At 32.1% G+C, this 25,088-nt stretch overlaps 2 protein-coding genes and 1 long non-coding RNA gene across 16 annotated transcripts; 2 read left to right on the forward strand and 1 right to left on the reverse strand.

Annotated features, from left to right (window-relative positions):
- Positions 1 to 1,248: 1,248 nt before the first annotated feature.
- LOC11413319 (endoglucanase 25) lies at positions 1,249 to 4,371 on the forward strand. Its single transcript, XM_003602117.4, has 6 exons — positions 1,249 to 1,749; positions 1,938 to 2,236; positions 2,539 to 3,012; positions 3,102 to 3,234; positions 3,347 to 3,519; positions 3,604 to 4,371. The coding sequence occupies exons 1-6, from the start codon at positions 1,380 to 1,382 to the stop codon at positions 3,958 to 3,960; spliced, it is 1,806 nt and encodes a 601-aa protein (XP_003602165.2). The 5' UTR covers positions 1,249 to 1,379; the 3' UTR covers positions 3,961 to 4,371.
- Positions 4,372 to 4,472: 101 nt separating this feature from the next.
- LOC11422717 (glycolipid transfer protein 3) lies at positions 4,473 to 6,518 on the reverse strand. Its single transcript, XM_003602115.3, has 6 exons — positions 6,116 to 6,518; positions 5,964 to 6,019; positions 5,588 to 5,718; positions 5,322 to 5,460; positions 4,823 to 4,966; positions 4,473 to 4,723 (listed from the first exon to the last, which is right to left on the reverse strand). The coding sequence occupies exons 1-6, from the start codon at positions 6,276 to 6,278 to the stop codon at positions 4,688 to 4,690; spliced, it is 669 nt and encodes a 222-aa protein (XP_003602163.1). The 5' UTR covers positions 6,279 to 6,518; the 3' UTR covers positions 4,473 to 4,687.
- A 9,906-nt stretch (positions 6,519 to 16,424) lies between these two features.
- LOC11417412 (uncharacterized) lies at positions 16,425 to 22,761 on the forward strand. Of its 14 annotated transcripts, none has more exons than XR_005645260.1 (15): positions 16,425 to 17,416; positions 17,536 to 17,664; positions 17,767 to 17,890; positions 18,198 to 18,373; positions 18,514 to 18,544; positions 18,625 to 18,712; positions 18,795 to 18,940; positions 19,190 to 19,347; positions 19,833 to 19,927; positions 20,026 to 20,126; positions 20,220 to 20,332; positions 20,433 to 20,544; positions 20,663 to 20,749; positions 21,978 to 22,049; positions 22,442 to 22,761. It is a non-coding gene; the product is annotated as an uncharacterized lncRNA (long non-coding RNA). The 14 variants fall into 14 exon arrangements; XR_005645263.1 differs by having other exon boundaries at positions 17,544 to 17,664; XR_005645261.1 differs by having other exon boundaries at positions 16,425 to 16,841; positions 16,971 to 17,416; positions 17,536 to 17,890.
- Positions 22,762 to 25,088: the final 2,327 nt, after the last annotated feature.

Consider the following 25,088-nt stretch of genomic DNA (forward strand, 5'->3'; position numbering starts at 1 on the left):
CTCTGTTCAATACTGATTTGTCTATCAGTTTTTTACAACATCATATGGTACCAATCTCCATGAAGAGTTTGAAATAACTCATTCCGATACTCTCCTATACTTGAAGAAGACATACATCTTGCAACATCAATTGGTTTTGATCTTCATCTACTTTGGCTTAAGTCATTATGCGTCAACTTTTGAATCAAAGATACTTAAAGCACTCACATCCATGCCATTCATATGGGTGCTATAAATGAGTCCTACTGAATACATTATATTATTTTATACTTTCTAATTATTGAAACTATTAAACTAGATTTTCTAAATATTCATACCACCAATCCAAAACTCTAAATTGGGTCCCACCTAATTATATAATACACCTCAAATTTATAATTTAAAATCACATTCTAATTTATATTATTTTTTACATAAAGAAAGTAGGAAAGAGACGGTGGCAATGCATTACCACCCCATTTGTTGGACAAAGTGAAATATATGACATAGTGTCATAAATATCTTTAAAGACACTCTAAAAAGGAACCGATATTTATGATTTTACTAAGGAGCTTAAAAAGATAGTTCCTCCGTCCTATAATAACTGAGTCATTTACCAAAAAAAAAGTGTCGCAAAATAATTGAGTCATTTCACTTTTCAATACAATATTAATTACTTTTTTCCATTTATAACTTTAATTAATACTACTTTCATCATTTCCAATTCAATATATTTCACTTTACATTTATTATGATAGTGGAAAATGCACCAATACTTAACAAGTGCACTTAAAACTATTTTTCTTTCTTCTTCTTTCATACATTTTTTTTAATACGTGTGAAATGAGATTTTGGCTCAGTTAATCTAGGACGGAGAGGGAGTAGTAAAGTTTTATGTTGAAAAGAAAACTTCCTAAATTTTTAAAAACATAAGTACACAATTTTCAATAAAATACTATTATATTAGGTTCCTTAATAAGTGTTATTTTAAAGGCGTTTGTTAGCATTTTTCCGATTATTATTACAAGGAAATAAGTACAAGTGTGGCAATTATAAGGAAACTTTTGCCTTTATTTGTATGGCTTACATTCAGGCATTCCATCTAAAGCTACAATTTGGACGGCAACCTTAAGACAAACCCATGCTTTGGAATATCAACCCAATTCAAATTTAATGCATAATAACCAACAACAAAAATCATGTGTAACATAAATTTCCTAATCAAATAATATGTAGTGTACTAGAGTCTAGACATTACCTCAAACTCTGAAAAATAACTGCATAGTTTGCTACTTTGCTTATATCATATGAACCAAATATACGTACAATATCAAACTATGAATAGTGTATGATCCATTTTGTTATTCAACACTTCTGAAGTACAAAAATCTTCATCAATCATGCCACCAAAATTAGAGTCAGAGAAGAATCCTGTAAGATATATGCATACAGTTTCAGAAGCAGGTCGACTTCTCCCTTCATCAAGCCGCTGGAACGCCATAGCACTTGATTTCAACCTTACTCCAAAGTTTTCTGCTTCTTATGAGTCCATCCCTTCCCAATATCCAAAATCTGTTGACTGCAATCTGGTCATCACTGATAAGAAATACTTCCATATTTTTATTTTTGTTATAGTAGCAATATTTTTTGCAGTTGTAGCAGTGGCTCTTCTGGTGCACTTTTTACCTCAAAAGCATAAACATCAAGACTCGTCTATCGATCTCAAGTTGGCAATAAATCAAGCTCTAACATTTTATGACGCACAAAAATGTACTTACGTCTCTTTTATGTAGCACTGACACTTCAGATTATAGGCATGTTCGGTGTCTGACACATATGTTAGTGTCTAACACAGTAACATGACACATGTACTTACATTCAATCACTTCAATTTTCTAAAATTATTACAGTATCGTGCCCGCCTCAACAAGGTGATTTTAATTTTAATAAATTTGCAGCTGGGAACTATCCACGGAATAGTCCAGTGAAATATAGGGGAGACTCTGGATTAAAAGATGGGAATTCAGCAAAGACCAATCTTATTGGTGGATATTATGATTCAGGCAACAACATTAAGTTTACTTTCACCACAGCTTATACTATGACCTTGTTGAGTTGGACTGCAATGGAATATCAAAGTAAATATGCTGATATTGATGAGCTTGACCATGTTAGGGATATTATCAGATGGGGTACTGACTATTTGCACAAGGTGTTCATTCCTCCAAATGGATCCAACCTAACACTATATTCCCAGGCAAGATACAAATTTTTGTATCATATTTAAGGCTTGTTTAGATTGGTTTATTTGAGTTTATCTACTGACATAAGGACTCGTGAGACTGTTTGGAGAACTTAAGTAAACAACTAATGATAAATCGATAAGCTATTTTTAGCTTATTTCCACAATCTCTTCAGGATATCTTATGGTTTGGATGAAAACATTTGACTGTGCTTAATTAAGTTTTTTATCCAAACAGGTTGCTATTCATAATCATATACTATTAGTTATAATAAGTTACGTATTGAAATTGATACATGTTTTTTCAATTTCATTAGGTTGGAAGTACCATTAGTACTAATCATGAACCAAATGATATAAGCTGCTGGCAAAGACCTGAAGACATGAGTTATGGGAGACCAGTTTCAGTTTGTGATGGATCTGCTACAGATTTAGCTGGTGAAATTGTGGCAGCACTATCTGCGGCGTCAATGGTATTCAAAGAAGACAAAGAATACTCAGGGAAACTAGTTCAAGCAGCAGAAAGCCTATATGAGGTAGTTACAAAGGAAGACCCTAAGAAGCAAGGAACCTACACCGCTGTTGATGCATGTGGAAAACAAGCAAGAATGCTTTATAACTCAACTAGTTACAAAGATGAGTTGGCTTGGGGAGCTACTTGGTTGTTTCTTGCTACTAAAAACACTGATTATCTTGCAAATGCAACTCAATTTTTTTTATCAGCAAAGAAAGATGAAACAAATTTAGACAAAGGGGTGTTTTATTGGAATAACAAGCTCAGTGCTGTTGCGGTAACTTTAATCTGATACTCGAGCTAAATTTTTAGATGGATTTGAGAAAAGTGGATCTCAGTATAATGTTTTTAATGTAATATTTGCAGGTTTTGCTTACTGGTATTCGATATTTCCGTGATCCCGGGTTTCCATATGAAGATGTTTTGAAATTTTCATCGAATTCCACTCACTCCCTCATGTGTTCTTACCTTTTCAAAAAGTATATGAGCAGGACACCTGGTAATTAATTAACTCTATGTTAAAATGAAACTTACATCATGATTTATCTCAGTATATGATTCATGATTGATCGAGAAAAAAAGTATATGATTCATGTTAAACATAATTGTAGGTGGATTGGTTATTCCAAAACCTGATAATGGACCATTACTCCAGTATGCTGTAACAGCATCTTTTCTCAGTAAATTGTATAGTGATTACATTGATCATCTCAAAATATCCGGTGCAAGCTGTGAAACCGATACATTCTCAGTTTCAATGCTTCGTGATTTTTCAAGCTCTCAGGTGAATTCCTAACCTTCTAACCATTTTCTATAGTAACATATAGGAATTGGAAATAGTCTTAATTTTTGCTTCCTTGTGTTTCAGGTTAACTACATCTTGGGACAAAATCCAATGAAAATGAGTTATTTAGTGGGATATGGTGATAAGTTTCCAGTCCAAGTTCATCATAGAAGTGCGTCGATCCCTTGGGATAAACGGCTCTACAATTGTGATGATGGTAAGACATGGCTGAACTCGAAAAATCCGAACCCACAAGTTCTTTTGGGAGCCATGGTAGGAGGACCAGACACAAATGATCATTTTACTGATCAGAGGAGCAACAAAAGGTTCACGGAGCCAACCATATCAAGCAATGCTGGATTAGTTTCAGCATTGATTGCACTTCAAGACCCTTCTAATAATTCACATGACTTGAAAAACTCATTGTGGGAATGGATTTGATTTATTATTGAAAGTCTTGCATCAAATTTCTCTTAGTGGAACAGAATTGTGAGGATATGTGTAGGAAAAAAGGGAAGTGTGACAACTATAATTATAGCAGATATATTTCATTGGCTCATATGATCAACAATTTGATGGATTTAATTTTTAAATGGTACTTTTCATGTCATCAATTGTAAAGTTCAGTTATTTCAGGATTTTGATGCAATGAAGGCATGATTGTTCAATGAACACCATAAATTACTCAACTCTAAGAACCAAGCAGTTGGGCTCTACTTAAACTGTACTATAAATCACTCTTGAATCTCTACCATTTTAAGCTTTTAGGGGACAAAAAGATTTCAAGAGTTTATATTTTTAATCTCCCTAATTCGTTATGCATGTACATGTAACGAGTCTCACATGTAATATCAACTAATGATTTGTTCATCAACAATCGACATTACTCACTTTACTATATAATTGAGTTGCTCGCGTTAGAGAAGCTGGACCATTGAATTAGACCCTCTATGTAGATAAAATCAAAATCAACTGAATTTTTTTTTTTTTTTATGTTTAAACAGCTATGCTGACCAGCTTGATGCAAAGTTGCAAACTTGTAACTACAGAACTGAGTTGATACAAAATTTACTGTACAAGTAATTTACAAGAAAACAGCAGGAGAGGAAACCAAACTATATACAGTATACACTAAGTAAAATTCTACATCAGCTTTTCTATCTTAACTTCAATTTGACTTAAGCCTGTCCAAGTTATACACTTTCTGCAAAATAAATAAATATTCATCGGGTAAGTATATGACAGGAAATCCAACGACCATGACCAATTGATGTTAAGTCAGAAAGCATAAAATCAAGCTTACTAGAATACAATGGATATCCTCAAGAAAAGGCACAAGCAAAGAAACTAAAATCTCCATTTTTTCCATTAGGGTGTTGCAGTCTTCGTCTTTTTCCCGGAGGAGATCCATGAAAGTTTTTGTATCAGGCACTAGTTTTATAGCCACCTGCAGTACAAATTCTATTAGTTCATGTTAGAATAGCAACCCTGGTTCAAAAGAGTAAAGCTATACAAAAATACAAACAATGAACCACGATGTTTGGTAACGAAATTCGTCCAATTGTGCCTACGTCTCAGACTGCATAGTGTCTGCAACACCTTTCTATTATTGTGTTTAGGATTTACAATGTAGAACTTGTATTACGGTCCAGATTACAACATTACCTCTGAACTGTAGCTGGAGCGACTTGCCCGCTTATTAGTAACTATGAGCCATACTCAACAGTTCGATGTCACAATTTCAATTTTGGTAACTATTGAAAAGTGGAAGAAAAAAAAAAGGAAGAAATGGTTATTATTACTCTGTAAGCAGCTGATGCAATCCATCCATGCCATGGTTTCAAAGTTGCATCATAAGACTCTTGAACTGCTTGCTCCATATTCTTTTTAGGATCTTTTACTAGTAGCGCTTGTAACAACGCTGATGTGAAATCCAGGGATCTGCAGAGTGGCACATCTCTTAGTAAAAATTACAACAACAAAAGACTTATTCATATGAAAATTATACAAACACATAATTTCCATAAGTTATTTTTCTTGAAAAATTTATGAGCTGATATAAGTTCACCTAGTGAGCCAAACAAAGGATTTACTGCCGCTAACTCTCTTCTTTCCATTTCCTTTGCTAGTTTCTGACTTGAATATCTCAACTAAATTTGAATTGGTTAAGGGATTTGATTCATGTATTGCTTCCAACCTCTGCAATGCAATGACACATAGCATAACTCAATAGCACATTGATCATAGCTGCATGTTAATTTGTTTGACCAATGTGTAACTAACTATATGTTAACTGAAAAAAGTAATTTCAAACTAAAAACTTGTCTCGTGTCCGCCACTGAGACAACATCGACACGTGTGGTTACATTCAACTATATCATTTTCTCAAATTATTACATGTGTCAAGGTGTCACCATGTCATGTGTGTGCGAGTATTTGGTTACCTTAATATTCTGGTGAATGTCTTGTCTCAAAACAGCCATTGTTGGCCCTACCTTATCTGCAAGATAATCAATCAATAAAAAACATACTTAAAATTTGTTTGGTGTTACATAACTATCATGATTAAAAATAAATGAAAAATGTTGGTACTAACCAAGAACTTGTAGAACCATGTAACATAAAGATAGGAAAGGCTTTGTTGGGATGCGTGCACCAGCCTCATGATCTTCTTCAGGTTTGACTATAACAAGCACTGAAAGCTCTTCAATGGCAGAGTTTATCTCTGATCTCTTCTCTATATCTCTACTCCTCTTCATTTCCCTTATACTTTCTCTGATACAAACATAGCTTGCAAAACTCACCAAGCTTATTTATAAGCAAAATAGCATTGACTTTTACCAGTATAGTTGATTGTTTCAAATATTTTGGACAGAAAAAGAGAGAGAAACTCATAAGGAACCATGCCAATTATTAATTGTTTCTTCACATATAGTATATAGTATAACTTAGCTCCTTCCTATTTTAAATTCTTTTTTTCTTTGGGTTCTATCCGTTCTAATGTAAATTAATCTTTGCTAGTAATATTATTGTGATAATCATTTTTTTTTTTATGTAGGTCATTGATAGTGACAATATATTTGACCTTGTAGTTATCATCAATCTCCCTCCCTCATCACCTCACCTATCAGGCTGGCTATCCTCATATTAATTAATTTATTTATTTATTAATGAAATAAAACATTATTATTTATACCTATACATAAATAAATAAATATATATATACACACACACACACACATATATAATGAATATTTGTTTTTGGTTTAACACTTTTTCTTTCAATCATATTGTGTATTTAAAATATTTTATTTACAATTTTAGATTTTTTGCAAATGTTTTCTAAATTTTTAATTAAAAACTGAATTAAATCTCATAGAAATAGAAAAAACTCACTAAAATAAGAATAATAACAGTTAAATTTTTTATTTGCTAAAGTTATTTGATTGTTAAAAATTATAATCAAAGCAATAAAATAATTTAAATATACGTTTAACCACAATAGAAAAATGTTTAAATCCATGTAATGTATGTCCCATGCCTGAACATGACAGGCCAAACAATCTTAAGCATCCTTCTATCCTGAACTATCATTAACCGTTTGCCTTAAATTGTTGGAGATTACTCTTTAGACAGGTATCTAACAATTGTTCACACGTATTTATTGAACGTTAATTAACTATCGTTTGCTGTAAAATATTACTACTAGTTTCGAGACTTTTTAAATCAGTGCAACCGATTTATAATATAAAGCTCTTACAACGGTACTTAATTATCCTTGAGGGTATTTTGATTAATTTGAAGTGACCGTAAGCAATTGCTATATACAACAGCTTTCAATCTATATGGAATAAAAAAATTTATTGACCGACTAATCATAATCTTTTGGTCCGCCGTATATGAGGAAAACAAAATCACTGTCAGTGACTGTAGCATGATAATAGTTTCTTTTAGACTAAACTTCGGACTCCATTCCGACCCCTCGAGGTTGTACCTTCATTTTAATACTTACTCCGTCTCTAAATAAAATACTCTTATTAATTGTAGTTAATGAAGTAGTTAAGTTGGTTGAAGTTCAATAAATAAGGATATTATAATGGAAAAAAATAATAAATGCTGCATTTGTATTTTAAAGTGACAATTATTTTTTCTTTAAAAATAGATAAAAAGACAATTATTGTGAGACGGAGGGAGTGCTATTTTAAAATATAGTACACCCCTACTTGTTCCTAGATTTCTTTCCCATAAAATAATTGTGGCTAACATTTGAATTTGACATAGAAACTACTCATTTGATAGTCGTGAAGTAAATTGAGCAATGAGTTAGTATTTTAGAAATAAATGTTGTGAATTCGTTGAAAAATCACATCAATAACAACAAATTTGATGTGTGGAGTAAATTAACAACATACATTCACTTGTTTTTTTATTAAAAAATCAAACTCTATCTATTTAAGTTTTGTTTTAAGCAAAGGACAAATTTGTAAAATTTATTTTAACTTTATTTTTTAAATAAAATATGAGAAACATGTCTCCTTAATTTCAGTAAATTTTCCAGGCTGTGTCAATGTTTACATTTCTTCATATTTTTTTTTCTTAAACAAAAAACCTTGTTCAAAACCAGTTTTTCTGGATAATCACAAAATCCCACTTGACTTTTTTATACAGTATACAATATTTATTTTACGAAAAAAAAAAACATTACACTAATTTATTTTACTAGTCAATACACTACAATTTAATTTAAACGAAAAAAATTGAAACTGAAATAAAAAAAAGACAAAAAAATTAGAAGTTGTCGAAACATATAAGTGTATAACCACATGTAACAAAAAAACAAAAAAGTATAATTATGTTAAACAAAGATGGCTCAGCTTTTAGATAGGAGTTTTTCGAATGTGGTTCAGATTTGGAGTTTGAGGACTGTGAGTTTGATTTTGAGGTGTGTTTTTTTTTTTGGGGGTGAGTAGTGAAGATGTGTAGTATTGTATATCGTTTGGTCGCTTTTGTGAAAGAATCTGTTTTAGGTGATAATATTTTTTTGGTGGGTGTTGTCTTCACGGGTGTTTTTAGGGTGTTTATTTTCTGGTGTTCCGCCTATATATGATGCATTTTCTTTGTATGCTTGGTTTCACTGATCTCTATTCGTTTTAAGTAGGGATCTATTTGTTTCATAAAATTTGCTGTTTAAAAAAAAAAACATAGATGGCAATGTTCCCACAAAAGCAGAATCCTTCATAATTTTAATTTTAAATATGTTCTTAACCTCCAAGAGTTTAATTGGATGGAATTAATAGGTCCAGTCTCAATGGATTTGGCTCATCCGCCAACTCTATGGATGGAGTCAATCATTATTCTGTTGTTATTATTATGTTTCCTAACATGTACACTGTACAGAAACCACACGACATATTATTTTCGTTAGTATTTTTTCATAACGTGTACAGCAACCACACGATCTTTTAATTGAAGATAAACATTCAATTGTAATTACCCTCTCCCTCTTTCAACATGTCATGACATTTAGGGTGTGTTTGGATGGAAGGTTTAGGAGGGGAAGAGAGCGTAGGGTTTAATTTTCAATTTTAAATTACAGACACTATGAAATATTTTATAAAAAGTTAACATATTAACATGATAAACAATCATATAATACTTCAATCACGCTTACTTTATTTTAAAAAATCATGTTATCTAATCCGTAATTTAAAAGCGAAAAGTAAACCCTCTCCTCCCTTCCTCCCCCAATCCAAACACACCCTTAAGGTTTTTACACATTCATAACGTCTAAATCACAAGTTTGTTCCGGTTGTGAACACATAATTTACTCAAACAAGTTTCCCTGGAAATGTCAATTTAAACCAATAGAATGTTTAAACGATGGTTCTTATCAAATTAAAAAGTAAGATTCTGATGTGTTTAGCAAAGAAACAAGTTGATGTATTGTGTCGTTGCTTGCATATATTGTGAAAATAACAATATTAAATTGTTTCTTCGAATACCTGAACATTTGACTTTTTTTGTGATTTAATAGTGCAAAAAAATGTATGATTTTGATGATGAAACTTTATCTGTTACAATGAACTTAAATTCAAGGTTTTGACAAAGAAATGTAAAATGTTGAAAGTAAAATACATGAAAAGTAAGGTGGCATTTCACATGGGAAAGGTGAATCCTTTCTCACCATGAAAAAGTTTTTTTTTTACCATTAGATTAGAGATGAACATAGATTTTATGATGGTCAACCTACACTATATATTTTTCCCTCATTATCTTCATCAATTTACTCTTAAAAAACCCAGAAAATTATAATCCATATCCATCTTCAGCTTCATCGGTTTGCTCTTAAAAAACCACCAAAACCAAGAGACTACAATTCATATCCATCTTCATCAATTTGCTCTTAAAATAAAAACCCAGAATATTAAAATAAAAAACAATCCAAAAACAATATTCATGTAATTAAAGTAAAAAAAAAAAAAAAAAAAAAAACACACTCTTTTAAGGAACAACAACAAAAATTAAATTATAGGAATAAAACAAGCATAAGGTGTGCAAGTATAGGCAAAATACAAAGGTTTACCACAAAAATAGGTGTGAAATTGATTGATAGCGGCAGCCCCCCACAGAAAAATCCAAAAAAACTAGCCAACCTTGGGTAGAAATACACTGATTAATAGGAAGTGGGATGAGATGTTGGGCGGAAGCAGTTGGTGGGTTTGATGTTGCCGAGCAGCTGGTGTTGTGATTGATGTTGTTGGTGGTGGGGGAAGGAGAGAAGGGTGGTGGAAGATGTAAAAGAAATAATATAGTGCTGCAAGTGTATGATAAGATCGTGCTCTTCAAAATGATCTAATGGTTAAAGCGAACTTTCCCATGATAGGAAAGGATTCACCTTTTCTATGTGAACACACACCGAAAATTAAAGTGTTTAAAAGTAAAAGAAAGTGTAGAAACGTGAGTGTATAAAAAACCACAAAAAAGGTAAATGTGCGAGAAATTAAAATGTTGAAAATGTCAATGACTTGAAATCCAAACAAAGAAAAGGAAAAAAAATGACATATTTAATCATTCATGTACAGATAATCTAAGCTCGTTTATGCGTTAGATGTTATTTCTGAATGCATTAAATAGTCTTTATTAGAGTGCTCCAAACCACTTATTTAAGTGGATTAATTTAACTTCTTCAAAATCACATGATTTTTTATTATCATTTTTTTAGATCTGAAAAAATTTGACTCACTCATATCCAGTCATTCTTAGTTTAATTAATCTTTCATCCGACTATTTGAGCATGCTTATACGTTGTTTTTAGCCGACAATTTAAATTATTTTTTAGATATAAACAAATGTGTATAAAAGATGTCAACTTTTTGGAGATACTTATGAATTTTTCCATCACCCATGACATCAAATATTCCAAACAACTTGGATAGAACACAACACAACTAATTGCTGAAGTGCTGATATCAACAATTTATAGAATAAATACAATTAAGTGTGAACGTGCTAGATTCTCTTGGAAGCATCTTAAGTAATTTTACATCTCTTTATTATTCACACTCGACCCCGTTAACTAGAAGACGACACTAGTTTCAATTTAGATTGTTAAATAAAAAATAACGTTATCTTATAAATAAGTTATAAGTTTTGCCAAAAAATAGCTATATAATATTAACCAAAGGACCAAACGTATATATAAATATACTTTCTACCCTCAAAGTACGTTATTAAAATAATTTTTTTAGGGGTAATATATATTTTTTTGAAAACATAAAATTAAGTGTATTGAATGGATATTGTAGATCTGACAGCTCATACGATAAATACAATTTATCTTGAACTAAGGACGGTGTTATCTAAATTAAAGCTTTTCATAAAAAAAAAATTAACAATTGCTTGTCGAAGAACAATTGGATTGAACTGACAATTCCCGGATTCCAGAGGCTCGTGACTGGATTTCAGGCCAAAGCAATATAACCTTGTTTAACATGGAAATGTTTGCTTAAACAATTTAGTTATGTGTATTCTATTTGAGGAATAGTTAGTATATATGGATGAAAGATTTGACCGAATATCATAGATAATAATCACAACATATAAATTGAAAAAAATAATAAAGATAAGGTGTACTTTATGAATCTATAGCAGTCTTGGAGAAGATAAAATGGTGTGAGATTCCCTTCAAAAAAAAAAAAAAATGGTGTGAGATTATTGGTCTCCTTTTGGTGAAAGTGGAGGTTATACTTGCTACATTAGAAATTAGGATAGAGATCTTTAGACAAAATAATAAAAAACAACCAAGCTCGTCAGAAGTTTTGTTTTGAAATAAATTTGTCAGAATTTCTTGTTTAATCGGTAAAAATATTGAAATTGTCAGATTGAATATTGTGATAGAGATTCGAACATAACTTATCTACATGTGTAAAAGTTTTTAATGATTGTTATCATTTCGTCTATTTAAAAGACAACGAAACTCGCCATGCGTTATTCATGTATTAATTCAAATCAATAATATTCATTTATTAGTAAAAAGTGTACTATTTGTAAAAATAATTTATTATTTATGGTTATTCATATGAATGGATGAAAAAAATATATGAAAGGATGCAAATATCCTGCGTCAATAACAAAATTATTTCTTCTATCTAAAAGTGTACTAGATGTTGGAAAGATATTAGCAACAAAATTTAATGGCATGATATTTGTGTCAATACAATTATCATCCTTTTACTTTAAAAGATTAAAACATTCATATAAAACTCAAGTGAAATTATCCTCTTTTTCGAATGTCAAAAAATAAAGCTCAGCATAATATGTCAACCATGTTGAGGTGAAACCGACTATCTCAAACAATTGCATTTCGTACTGGTTGATTTTATAAGCAGAATACATAAGAAAAACAATATGAAAAGTGTTAAACAACTTCATAGATGTCTTGAATAATTTTTTTACTAACCAACCGTTGTATACTTGTAAACATAGTTTTGATCATCCAACCACTTCAACAAATGTTGCATTTGTGTTCTTGAAGTTCTAATGAACTTTTTGTATCTTTGACGTGCTTTGTATACTTGCTTTATTGTTATTTAATTTTCTTTTCATCTATCTTTCAAAGTCGAAAAAATATTTCTTTGTTGCACCATATTCCTTGTTTTCCACATATGACACAATTTAATGATGGTGCAATCCATAAACAATACTAAGATTATATTCAATCGATACTTAAAAATACCACGCAACCAAAATGGACATCCACATTTTCTCAAATATGTGTTTTGTCGTTTCAACTTCTTTATTTCTTTGTACTCATAGCCTCTTTCACAACCCAATACAAAAGTTTGTTTTCTACAACTGGAACCACTATCATATTTTTCTATTTTTATAGGAAATCCTATCTTTGGTGTTTGCCAAGGAACCCAATTAATCAACTCATCTCAATATTGATATCTCTTATCTACATTAAAACACTTTTAAAAAGATTTCATGCAAAAAGTATCATACCAACCCAAAAATAATTAAACACTTTGCAAAAATAGAGAAAACCCGACAAACATCCTCAACGCCCAGTTCGGTTAGTAACCACCTACAAAGAAAAAAAATGCAGAAACACAATGGTAACAACATTTGAGTCCATTCATGCAAGGATGGGGATTAAAGAGTAAAAAAAGAACACAAAAATTCAAACTTTGTGTAATTGTCGAGGTTGAGTGTACATGCTTCAATGCAAGTACAAGTCCTGATTTTTGCCACTGAAAACATTACATATCAGGAATAATCTCCTGAAATATACCAAATGAAAGATATCTCCTGAACCAATCGGTTTGTAACTCCCAAACACCTTAATTAAGGGTAAAAATGGAATTTTAAGGGGCCTATGTCTCATTAAGAGGGTCAAAAGAGCGATTTTTAAAGGTCATAGGCCCCTAAAAATAGTATTGCGGGTCTATTTTAATATTAATCAAAATTTGAATATGTATTTCTCGTTATTTTTTATTCACAATTTCATTAACGTGTAGTTTTAAACCTTATAATAAAATATGAAACAACCAAAAATAAAATCAAAATATGTGAAAAATTACTAAAAACAATAAAGCATAGTTATTTAAAAGTTAATTTTATACTCTAAATTATAAAATCGATAGCAAAATATTTAAATTTAATTATCATTGATATTTAAATTATGAAGAAATGAATTTATTTTTCTTTAAAGGTAGTTTTTTTTAGGGGATTTCTTTAATGGTAGTTCAAAATTAGTATATATCGTAAAAAATATTTATTTATGTTAAAATAGATTAAAGTGTATTGCATATTTAATTATTAACACTCTGTTTGGTTGTGAAGAGAAGTTGTGAAGAGAGAAGTAGGTGAGAGAGAGTAAGGGAAGAGAGAAATATGTGAGAAATAGAGTAGATTTAATTGATTGTTTGGTAGAATAGAAAGATAAAAGAAATAGAGAAGAAAGAAGTCTTGATTGAAGGTGAGAAAAACACAAGAGGGGGGGTTGAATTGTGTTTTCTTTTTCTCTTAAAAAAATCTTTTTCTGATATCACTTCAGAAGCTGTTTGAGAGTGCTTATGATGTAATAATACTTCAGATGCAGTTAAATTGCTTCTGATGTATTGTTCAGAATCAGATACGCAGCGGAGTAAAAACAGAGTAGAGAAAAGAAAGAGAGACACAAACAATTATACTAGTTCCTTCTACAAACTGGAAGTAGTCCAATCCCCCTTGCACTTCCAAGGAGATTTCCACTAAGAAATAATCACACAGATTACAACTGCTCAATACTACACCTAGTATGAGACTTCACAAATGTTCAAGCACGCAGGCAAGAGACTTCCTTTGCTCAAGCACTAAAGCAAGAGACTTCCTATGCTCAAGCATTAAAGCAAGAGACTTCTAATCAAACAGAATTACACAGAAAGTTGTTTGAGTTTGAACACTTGATATACTATTGGTGGTGTTCACAATACAATGCAATTGAAAGACTCTCTAGACTTAAGAATTTCTAAGATATATCAAATCAACATAGAAATTCAAAGTGCTTTGTATGAAACAAATTTGGCAGAGTTTGAGCGCTTTTAACTTGTTGTATTGTCTCTATTGATCTTCAAGTCTTCACTCCTTTATATAGAGGTGTGTAGAGAGACGTTGAGATCTTTAAGCACGTCAAAAAGAGTTGTTGAGAAACCTTGATCAATACCAATTATTTTTTGCATGATTTGGATGTTGTCCTATGAAGGATCAAGTTCAAATCCATTCCTAACTTGAAGGAACATTTCTGCAGGCAGAGCTGTTATCTTGTCTTGTAGCGTAGACACAATCAGAGTCGTGGAGGTAGTGGTTGTACAATTGTACTTTGTCAACTCTTCAATGAAGGACAAACACCCAGTGCTTTTCAAGCGAACGTTGGCATCTTCCCTTTTAGTCTTTCGCTTTCTTAGATGAGGTTGAATCCACTAGACAGCTATTTGAAACTTCAGGTTGAATCTCCTGATCAACTTCAGTTTCTGATGATTATATAGCTTCTGAACAATTAGCTTATGAGGGTCTTGCTTCTGATGACGTCATCAGATGCATTTTGTCTTTAGATGCAGATTTCTTCAGATGCTTATAGGTTTCTCTTCACGTTGATTCCTTTGCTCTCTTTTGTTTTTCCAAGACCTATTAAATTGATCAACTTTGTCTATGGTCCTGTACACTTGAACAAATATTAGCAATAACCAATTGACAATTTTTTAATACCTTGTTATCATCAAAACTCATTAAGGTTTATTGTAAAACGCATTTTGTTCCAACATTGATTACTTTTGAAAGTACTAAAATGCCCCAAATTAAAAATTCTTTTTTTATAACACCAAATTAAAAAAATCCTTCAATCATATTTTTTTTTTTTGAGGGAATCAACATATAATTTATCTATACATATGAATTCATTTAATTAATTTATTAAACTAACAAACTAACACAATTTTTTAATTTAGTTAGATTAATTAATTATTTTTTTGATAGGGTTTAAATAATTTAGTTATTATGGTAAAAAGAATAATAATTTAGTTAACTAAATCAACTCATAAATTTATTTCCATCGTTGGTATACCTATCTATCTACTTAAACCAACACGTGGGTACCCATTTTGCTCCATAATTATTACTATAATTAATCTTCTATCTATCTATCTATCTTCTTCTTCTTCTAATTACTACAAAAAACTTCCACCAATTTTTCCAAATTTACCCTTGATTTAGGGGCATTTTAGTCATTTATTAATGGTTTAATTACACTTTTGGTCCTCGTGTTTTGGCCTAATTACGAAACTGGTCATGCCCTTTTAAAACAGAACAAAACGGTCCTTCAATTATCATTTTTGTTGCATTTTTCGTCCTACCCCCCATTTTATTCTCCAAAAACGCAGAGAAATGACAGTTTTAGACCTACCCCCTATGCTCAACCATGAAATAAACAAGGAATAAAGCATGTGGGTACAAAGAATCTACTTTATTCAACACATTAACCAAGAAAACCCTAATTTCTAAGATATGTTTCAAATTAGTTTTTTTTTGTTAGTGTGCTGAATAGAATAGATTCCTTGTGCCCACATGTTTTATTCCTTGTTGATTTCATGGTTGAACATATGGGTAGGTCTAAAACCGCCTAAAACTGCCATTTCTCTGCGTTTCTGGAGTTTGAAAATAGGAGGTAGGACGAAAAATGCAACAAAAATGATAATTGAAGGACGTTTTATTCTGTTTTAAAAGGACAGAACCAGTTTCGTGAGTAGGCCAAAACATGAAGACGAAAGTGTAATTAAACCTTTATTGATTGATGGATTTAAATTGTTGACGCATCGTCTATCTTTCTCCTATATATATAATTGCTCTTTTCAAATCACTTCCTCTTCTCTCACAATTTTCTTTCACTTCTCTCTCTAAAGTTCACAAAATTTCTTCCCCTTCTTTCTCTAAAAACCCCATCGCCTCCCCTTCTCACTATTCATCATCTTCTCCAAATCTTTCTAAACAATAATGGATTCTACATGCAATTGTGATAATGCTTTCTACATAACAACTAAGTTGGATTCAGTCATTAGAAACTCATCCCTTTCCTCCTCACCTCTTGGCCGAACCATCCCTCTCTTCTCCTTCATGTGGAATTTTGGAAATACAAGGGGATTTTTGGGTTGCTGGTGACTTAAATGGATGATTGGAAGCAAGGAATTAAGGAATGAATTAGGGCAGAAGCTTGGGTGTTGGTTGGAAGAAACAAGTTTGGGAAGAATTGAAGAAATAAGCGTAAGGTGTTTTTCAAGGGCTTAAAGGTAAGTTATTTATTAAGCTTGAATTTCACAATGGTGGTATTACTATGAATTATGTGTTGTTGCTACTGTATTTTGTAATGGTGGGTTGAAACTGATTATGGTTGAACCATGACTGAATTTTATGGATAGATTGTTAGAAAAAGTGTATTGGACTGGTTATGAATTATGGGTCGAAAATTTTTCTGTGTAACCCAAAATGGAGAAATTATTGGATTTTAAGATTCTACCCTCAATTCCCTACAGTTTAGATATAAATTTTGTACGATTTGGATCAAGAATGAATTCTGAAAACACGTTAGAAGTTGGACTGTAGTGCTGAAAATCTGCAGAAAAAGCTATACGGGTTTTGGCATGGAAATTGCAAAATAAGCGATTTTGAAGTTTAAGTTGCTGAATAAATGATCTAAAAGTTGTTCATAAGTGTTTGGTTGTGTGGGTTGAAGTTTGGAATGAATTTGGAACATGCAGAGGCCATAAGCTGCAGTTAAGCTGTTTTGAGAAAAGTGCTTATGGGGCATAGCAGGAGCTGAAATGGGACGTAAGCAGCGTCGAGACTTTAAAAAAAAATGTTTAAGGTGAGTTCCTTTAGTTGTAGAACCTACCTCTTGGGTAGTTTATGATTATGTTTGAGTGAGATAAATATTTGTGGTTTGTTGTTTTCATAGAGTTATCTACATCTCTTCCTAATTTGCAGTTTTCCAGAGTTGCAGCAACACATCATATTGCATAAGAGGGTGGTTCAAGCGACGATGATAGATAGAAGGTTTCTAATTGCGGGGAGTGGCTTGCTGAACCTTTTTTTAGGTTTCTTTCACAAATCAAGGTAATATTTGTGGGTTTGATTTTATAAAAAATCTTGGTGTGTGTTTATGATGGGGAGTAATAGTAGAGGAAAAGATGGTGAAGGAACTTCTGGAATTAACAGGGTTGATGATGATGATGATGATAGCTATGAATATTTACAAGAGATGAATTTTGTGCCTTATGAAACACTTCTTCACAATAACATGAATACCAATGATTTTGTAGTTCCCTTTGTCATGCAACAGGTTAGAGACACATGATCCTTTATTCATTTTCTTTCAATTTCTTTTATTTTAGAGAGATTTTTAAGATAATGAATTTGTGAATTTCTGGAGACACTTCTAAACAAATTTTATGATAATGAATTTGTGAATTTTTCATCACCTCCAAGTTTCTCGTGCGTCTTACTTTCGGATTGTAAAACCCAAAACAAATGTGCAGGGAGGGAGTATCTTATGCTTTTTTAGAAATTAAATCTAAATACGGCCACATTTGACATGCTGATATTGTGCATTTTGTCTCCCGACTAATGAGTGGTATAAATTTTGGCAGGAACCACTTGTGCTACAGTTCTTATCCGAGCAATATTTACGGAAGGATGCAAATCAGTAGCAGCTGGAATGAATGCAATGGATCTGAGGCGAGGTATAAATATGGATGTTGATGCTGTTGTGACAAACTTGAAAAGCAGAGCGCGAATGATTGACACTTCTGAAGAAATAGCTCAGGTATGTGTATCAAATTTTTAGAGCTAATAGGCATATTCCAAGAAAGTGGTGACAACCTCAAGGACTGCAGGACAATAGTTTTTATGAGTTTTGTATTTTTAATTTTGTATTTTTAATTTACTGAAATTTGATTTTTGTAGGTGGATTTGACACAGCTCATGCTGCTGCTAGGTAAATCTTTGAACATATTTTCAATTTTTTGTGTAATTGATTTTTTTATTGTTGAGTTGATTCCAAATTTTGAATATCAGAGCCTATGATCGAGCTGCGATTAAATTCAGGGGAGTTGGTGCTGACATAAATTTCAATTTGAATGATTATGATGATGATCTTAAACAGGTTAGAGAATTTTCAAGTATACTTGATGAATGTGAAACAAGATGGATTATATCATGTAATTTTTCTTTATTTTGTTACTTAGACGAAGAATTTATCGAAAGAGGAGTTTGTGCAAACACTTCGTCTACAGAGCAATGTTTTCTCAAGAGGGAGTTCGAAGTACAGAGGAGGAACACTGCACAAATGTGGCCGTTGGGAAGCTCGAATGGGTCAATTCCTTGGTAAAAAGTGAGAACCTATTTTTAATTTAACTTTAGTTATTTACTATGATCACATGAGATATTATGAATTTAAAATCCTAAGGCCTCCGACAAAAGTGAATGAGTTTCAGCTTAATTCTCGACACACTTTTAGGCTCTTTATCGTGTTACGAGAAACATGTATAAGATAGTAGTATCATACATGTTTCTGAGAATTGAGAAAGAATTGGCAAAGGTGTTTTGGTTTGGTTATAGAAATTGCGATGCTTTCGTGCAGGTATATATATCTTGGGTTATTCGACAGTGAAGTAGAAGCTGCAAGGTCCTAAGCACTAATGAATTATTACATTCTACCTGCACTGAATTTATTACACTTGATTATCAAGCTCATTTGCAATGCATCCAACATGTATCTCCCTTTTGATTTTCCAATTGGTAAGTAAAATTATCATTGTACGGAATAGAAAGTACAATGCCTAAAAATTGTAGCATGGACTTTCCTTAGCAAGTTCAAATATGTTTTGATAAAAAGGAAGCAATCAGATATTTTGAAAATGTGATCACAATCGTGGATTTAGAAGAGTATAAATCAATGCGATCGCTGAGCTCCACTGTCAATCCTTCATAAATGTTGTTTTGTGATACACTAAAAAACCAAAAGCAATTTATGAATTATATTGGAGCCTGTGACTGTTAATTCTGGTGTAGTGTAGTGGAGCTCAAGTTATTGAGTATGATCATGATGATGTTAATTAACAAATATGAGGATTTGTATTATTCAGTCTATGTATATTTGTTTAGATTACATAATATTTGCACTATTTGGCTGTGTTCCGTAAATGATGTCGTCATCCTTGCTTGCTTCTTGCAACCTGTGTTTTGGTTTTCAACTGATTTACTCTACTCTGACATATTTGCAGTTCAAAATGTGCAATGTTGTGTGTAAGCTTAAACTTGATGCCAAAACTGCAATAGCATTCAAAAAGAAGATTGATGACGAGTATCGGGTGAACATGTACGGCGTGCCAGTAAATTGTCTTATATTTCCATGCCTGTTTTCTGCCACTATCTTGATATTGAGGATCTTACAATGCCTCTACCTTCTATGTGCAGGATTCTAGATAACCTTCCTTTGGTTGTTCCCATAAAGCGTGTGGATCAGGATTCTACTGTTTATCAGCTTGGTTTCCATGTTGGACTCAAAGGACAATATGGTGGGGTATGCTCATTATACTATAAATTAATGTCTATTGTTGCGAATGCCAATTTTTTTCTTCTTCTTGTGCTTACTATGTTGAAATACACAGAGCAAGGAGGAGAAGTTTTTTATACACAACCATTTGGCATTTACTGTCAAATATCATAGAGATTCACTCACTGAATCTGCCAGAATAGTGGGCTTTGAGATTAAGCCATTCAGGTCTGTATGTCTGTGCTTGATTTGTTCTATGAATTCAGTCTGTCAAACCAGTTGTGGTATGGATTCTTACTGATTTTCGGTTCTGAATGATGATTTGCAGTGTTAAACATGAATATGAAGGGAAATGAAATGAAAAGACTCGCTTATCAACGTGTGACCCTCATGCTAAACATACAGTTGTCAACTCCAATACTCCTCAGGAAGTTGAAGAGGTAAAGGAAATCATCTTCACATATGATGTTGAATTCCTGGTGAGATCATCTTAATAAAACAGTGCTTGAATGGAACTGTATTGCATGTGCTAATTGTTAGCCGAAATATTTTGTACAGACTTACTCTTCGCCATTTTGAGTTGATGGGCCACAAGACAAAATTCCTGCCATGAAGTGTATTCTCATGAAAAGTCCCTAACTTTAGGTTTGTTTGATTCATTCTCTTTATATGATAGGTGGTTTTATTAATTAATATTGCTGCAAGAGGTTTGCAAAGGTATATGCAAGATATTGAAATGCTTAAAAAAACGCAATTGACTTTATGTAGATGCTTAAAATAAATTAGAGCTCAACATGCAGAAAATAACAATCTCAACTGGTGTAGTCAGTGTCACAAACTGTCTGAATTTGAATTTATGTATTGCTGTCATTGATCCTTTAATTACTGATTGTAAACATCTCATGACTCAATTAGAGAGTGTCAAAGTCACATGTTAGGAGACATTCAGTTCATTGAAATTTCAATCACCTGCCTCAATTACTGACTGAAAATTTACTGAGGTCTCTTTCAGTCCTGGATACTTTCAATTGAGTCATGAGATGTTTCCTATCAGTATTAGTTGCTGGTGAAGCAGGATTAGAGTAGATCTTTCAATTGTCTTTGCATTTCCGCAGTTTATGGGCTGATTCAGTATTCTCTATAGCTATAAAGTGTGTCCCTGTTGCTGGGGTATTATTATTAGTGTGACACTTTTGTGTTCATTTCTCTCTTGCATTTGGTCCTGGACTATAGGTATTTTTGTGTCTTAGTATGGTTGATTTGTGTATTTCAGACTTTATTTGTAATCCTTCTTCCATGCACACCTTTGTGTTTTGTTGTAAAATGTAGCGTTATGTTGTTTTTTAGTTCTTGCATTTGGCAAAATTTTATCAATTGAAATTTGTTAGAAGTAACAATGGCAATGTTAATGCTCGAAAATATGCATTTGATAGACACTTTAAAGTTGTGCCACGTTATGTTTACTAAGAGCATTGAGATGGTAACTCATTCTCTTTCTTGGTTCCCTGGTAGCTTACCTAAGTTTTGAGACAATGTGTGCCTCTGTCATGAAAAAACTAAAAAACTGATGATATGGTTTTAACATTTTTCTGACCAATACATTTATAAAGTTATACCCCTTAAACACATATCTTATTGAACATGAGTCATAATTCTATGTCATCCCTATTGAAGTTCAATAATCATGTCTCTCAATCTATGATAAGACTTGTGAACACGAATGTGCTCAATGTAAGACTAAATCTCTGCTTCATCATTATCAGGGTCGACTGAAGCAATGTCTTATACGATTGTCTTCCCCTTCAAAGCACCATTTCTCAATCTAAGAATGTCCTTATCTCTAATAAGTTTAATTTTATTTTTCTTCTTGCAGGTAGTGTTAAGCTGAACTACGCTTTAACAATATGTCATGGCTTCATTTGGTAGTAGAAATGCAAAATTAGAGGTAAAGTTCTTTTCTTTTTGTCTCTCTCACACATACAATAAAAAGAAAAACCATGACCATGTGTATTAGATAGATTTCCAATTTACAACAACTATTGAATAAGTTTTATTTTGTCAAGTTCAAATATCAGGCAATTCAAGCATTTTAATTGATATGTATGATACACAGCTTATTCTTTATGTGAATAAAAATGACCATGCATACTCTGTGCTTTCAATATAGAGAAAAGCTCCTATAAGATACTGGTTAATCCTGCATCATCGTTCAGCTCTAAAATTTCCACTATAAATATATTAATGGAAGTTTAATGAGATTTTGTAGCTGGTCTGCTCGGTTGTTTTTATTGTGTCATTCTTCGGCTGTCATGCTCATCTGCACCGGTGTTTTTGCAGTGGTTAGGATGGTTTATGTGTCTCGGAAGTTGGAATTGGATCAAGTTGCTTGAGTGTTGTCCGATACACAACAGTTGGTGAAATACTTATCTGTAATCGCGGTGTAGTATAATCTACATATATTAGGACTTTTGTTGGTATCTTGAGATGTTTAGGGTCTAATTATTCAAGTATATGGTGTGATGTTAATTGGCTTGAATAATTCTAGCTATTGTTGAATTTAAATAATTAAGTGATGGTCCTTATTTAGTGCGGTAACATTTTGGGATTGGCTTAGTACACTTGGATTTTATCTTAGGAAATCGGTTTCATTTGTCTTATTCAGACATATAGTAAGGATTTCCAAAAAAACAGTATTCAACCCGTGCGAAGGACGCGACCTTCGTTCTTAAAATTACAAAGAATAACAATGTTCCGTAATTTGAACATCTCACATTTAGAGCAAATTTTTTAAAAAATATGTAATTCAACCCGTGCGAAGCACGGGTTTGTAACTAGTTTGATGATGATAATACTACTTAAAACTATAACCATCCGTAAAAAGTAAAAAAAAAATTACCTATTTAACAACAACAAAAAACACTACCAGTAATCCAGTATTGCTTGCTCAATCACTTTCCCCTTGCAATATCAATTCAAGGTGGCCACTACAAAGAAAGAAGGGTAAAAGTGGAAAAGCAAAAGAGTGGAGGTTTCTTTTGCATTTCTTCGCTGTCTAGAGGAGAAAAAGAGTAGCCATGGGGCCCACATATATTTGGTCTCTCTCCCCTTTTTCTCTGCTGTTCCAAACTGTGGAAATGTGTTCTCTCTTCCCTATTTGATTTCTCATGTCTATTTCTCTCTCTTCTACCAAACACACCCTAAGGCTTTGTTTGGATTACAAAAGAAAGTGAAAGGAAAGATTGTAAGAGGTTAAGATTGTTAAAGGAAAGAAAGTAAGAAGAAAGTGAGATGATTGTTTAAGTGTTTGGTATGAATGAAAGTGAGTAGAAAGTGAAAGGAAAGAAAGAGTTATATTTAGTGAATGACATTATTGTCTTTACATAAAAATGATATATATTAATTCAATAAATCACACCTTTTTTAATATACAAATGCAACAAGACTCGTCTATAAATATCTATATATATAAATAATATATATTACATTTTTTTATATTAAAAAAAATATATACACTTTTTTATTATATTTTATTGAATGTATGGTTGATAAAGAAAAGTGGCTTAAAAAAGTATATATAGTGGAGACATTTATGTCATTTCAGGATTTCCAAGGTTTTCCGTCCAAAACAGAGGGGAAACATTTTGCATGTGGGACCCAACAGAAAGTTTCTTTCCTTGCTTGTATTTGACCAAACCAAACGATGGAAGCACAAAAATCAAGAATCTTTCCTTGCTGCAAGCTTTCCTTGTTTGAACAATCAGCAGTTCCAAACACACTCTAAGGGCCTGTTTGTTTCCAGAGAAAGTGGAAGGATGGAAGCCTATGGGATGGAAAGTTTCTTGAAATGTGGTCCTTCCATCGTTTGGTTTCCATAGATTGAGGAAGGAAATATTGATTTGAGTGGGCCCCATGCTCAAAAAGCTTTCCGCAGGGTTATGAGAAGAAAGTTAGAAACTTGCATCTTTTTAAGCAAAATGACATATATACCCCTGTTTTGTAGACATATTTGCAAGGGAGATAAATATTTCATTTTTAACGTTTGTGTTTTTTTTATTTGAAATAATCTAACGTTTTTACTTCCTTTACTCTTTTGTTAGAAATAATCTAATTACAAAAACCCCTAAAAAAAGATTAACGGTACTGTATTGCGAGTGCGCGCGCATATATATATCGATTCCATGATTATAAGTTTATTTCATTTAGGATTAGGAGTATGTTTTTTACATATCTCTCTGGGACCTCATATCAACCTTTTTGGTTTACCGTCTAATGAATCGAAATTTTTTGTTGATTTATTGATATAATATATATTTAACGGATCTATCTTTCAGATAATTCAAATTGAATCAATTGGATGTTCGAGTCGGACCTATATGACATGATGATCAATAAAAATACTCTGAAACTCCTTCTTTGTATATATATATATATATAACATAAATTTTAGCATCAATATATTTTTTTATTAATTATTTTAATTAGATTTTTTTTAAGGAATTATTTTAGTTAGATTATTTCTAACAAAAGAGTAAAGGAAGTAGAAACATTAGATTATTTGTGTGCGCGCGCAATATAGAAACATTATTATTTGTTTTTTTTTTTATAAATATATGCTACTTTATATAATATAATACCAATTTTTAATGTAAGGATATTTATGTCATTTTAATAAACATAGATTTATCCTTTCTTTGTCTTTCTTTCCACTTTCTTTCATACCAAACAGTTAAATAATCATCTCACTTTCCATTCACTTTCTACTCTCTTTCATTCCTTCAACAATCTTTCCTCTTACTATCTTTCCTTTCACTTTCTTTGATCTTCCAAACAAACCCTAAGGGAGAGGGTTGTAATTCAAACATCTTATAAGGGAGGAGAGTATACATTATATTTTTCAAGGAAGGGGAGTATATATTTTAACAAAAAAGAGGAAGGGGTGTAATCCAAGCTTCTCTTAAAGGAGGGGAGTATAATTTACTCTTAT

This window comes from Medicago truncatula, chromosome 3 (assembly GCF_003473485.1).
Source record: "Medicago truncatula cultivar Jemalong A17 chromosome 3, MtrunA17r5.0-ANR, whole genome shotgun sequence".
Taxonomy (NCBI): Eukaryota; Viridiplantae; Streptophyta; class Magnoliopsida; order Fabales; family Fabaceae; genus Medicago; species Medicago truncatula.

Bases quoted from the DNA above. Each gene is read 5' to 3' on its own strand.
- LOC11413319 (XM_003602117.4), top strand. From the start codon at position 1,380: ATGCCACCAAAATTAGAGTCAGAGAAGAATCCTGTAAGATATATGCAT. The intron at 2,237-2,538 runs GCAAGATACAAA...CAATTTCATTAG, and splicing joins ACCTAACACTATATTCCCAG to GTTGGAAGTACCATTAGTAC. The intron at 3,235-3,346 runs GTAATTAATTAA...ACATAATTGTAG, and splicing joins GTATATGAGCAGGACACCTG to GTGGATTGGTTATTCCAAAA.
- LOC11422717 (XM_003602115.3), bottom strand. From the start codon at position 6,278: ATGAAGAGGAGTAGAGATATAGAGAAGAGATCAGAGATAAACTCTGCC. The intron at 5,719-5,963 runs GTAACCAAATAC...ATTGCATTGCAG, and splicing joins ACATTCACCAGAATATTAAG to AGGTTGGAAGCAATACATGA. The intron at 5,461-5,587 runs GTGAACTTATAT...GCCACTCTGCAG, and splicing joins TCCTTTGTTTGGCTCACTAG to ATCCCTGGATTTCACATCAG.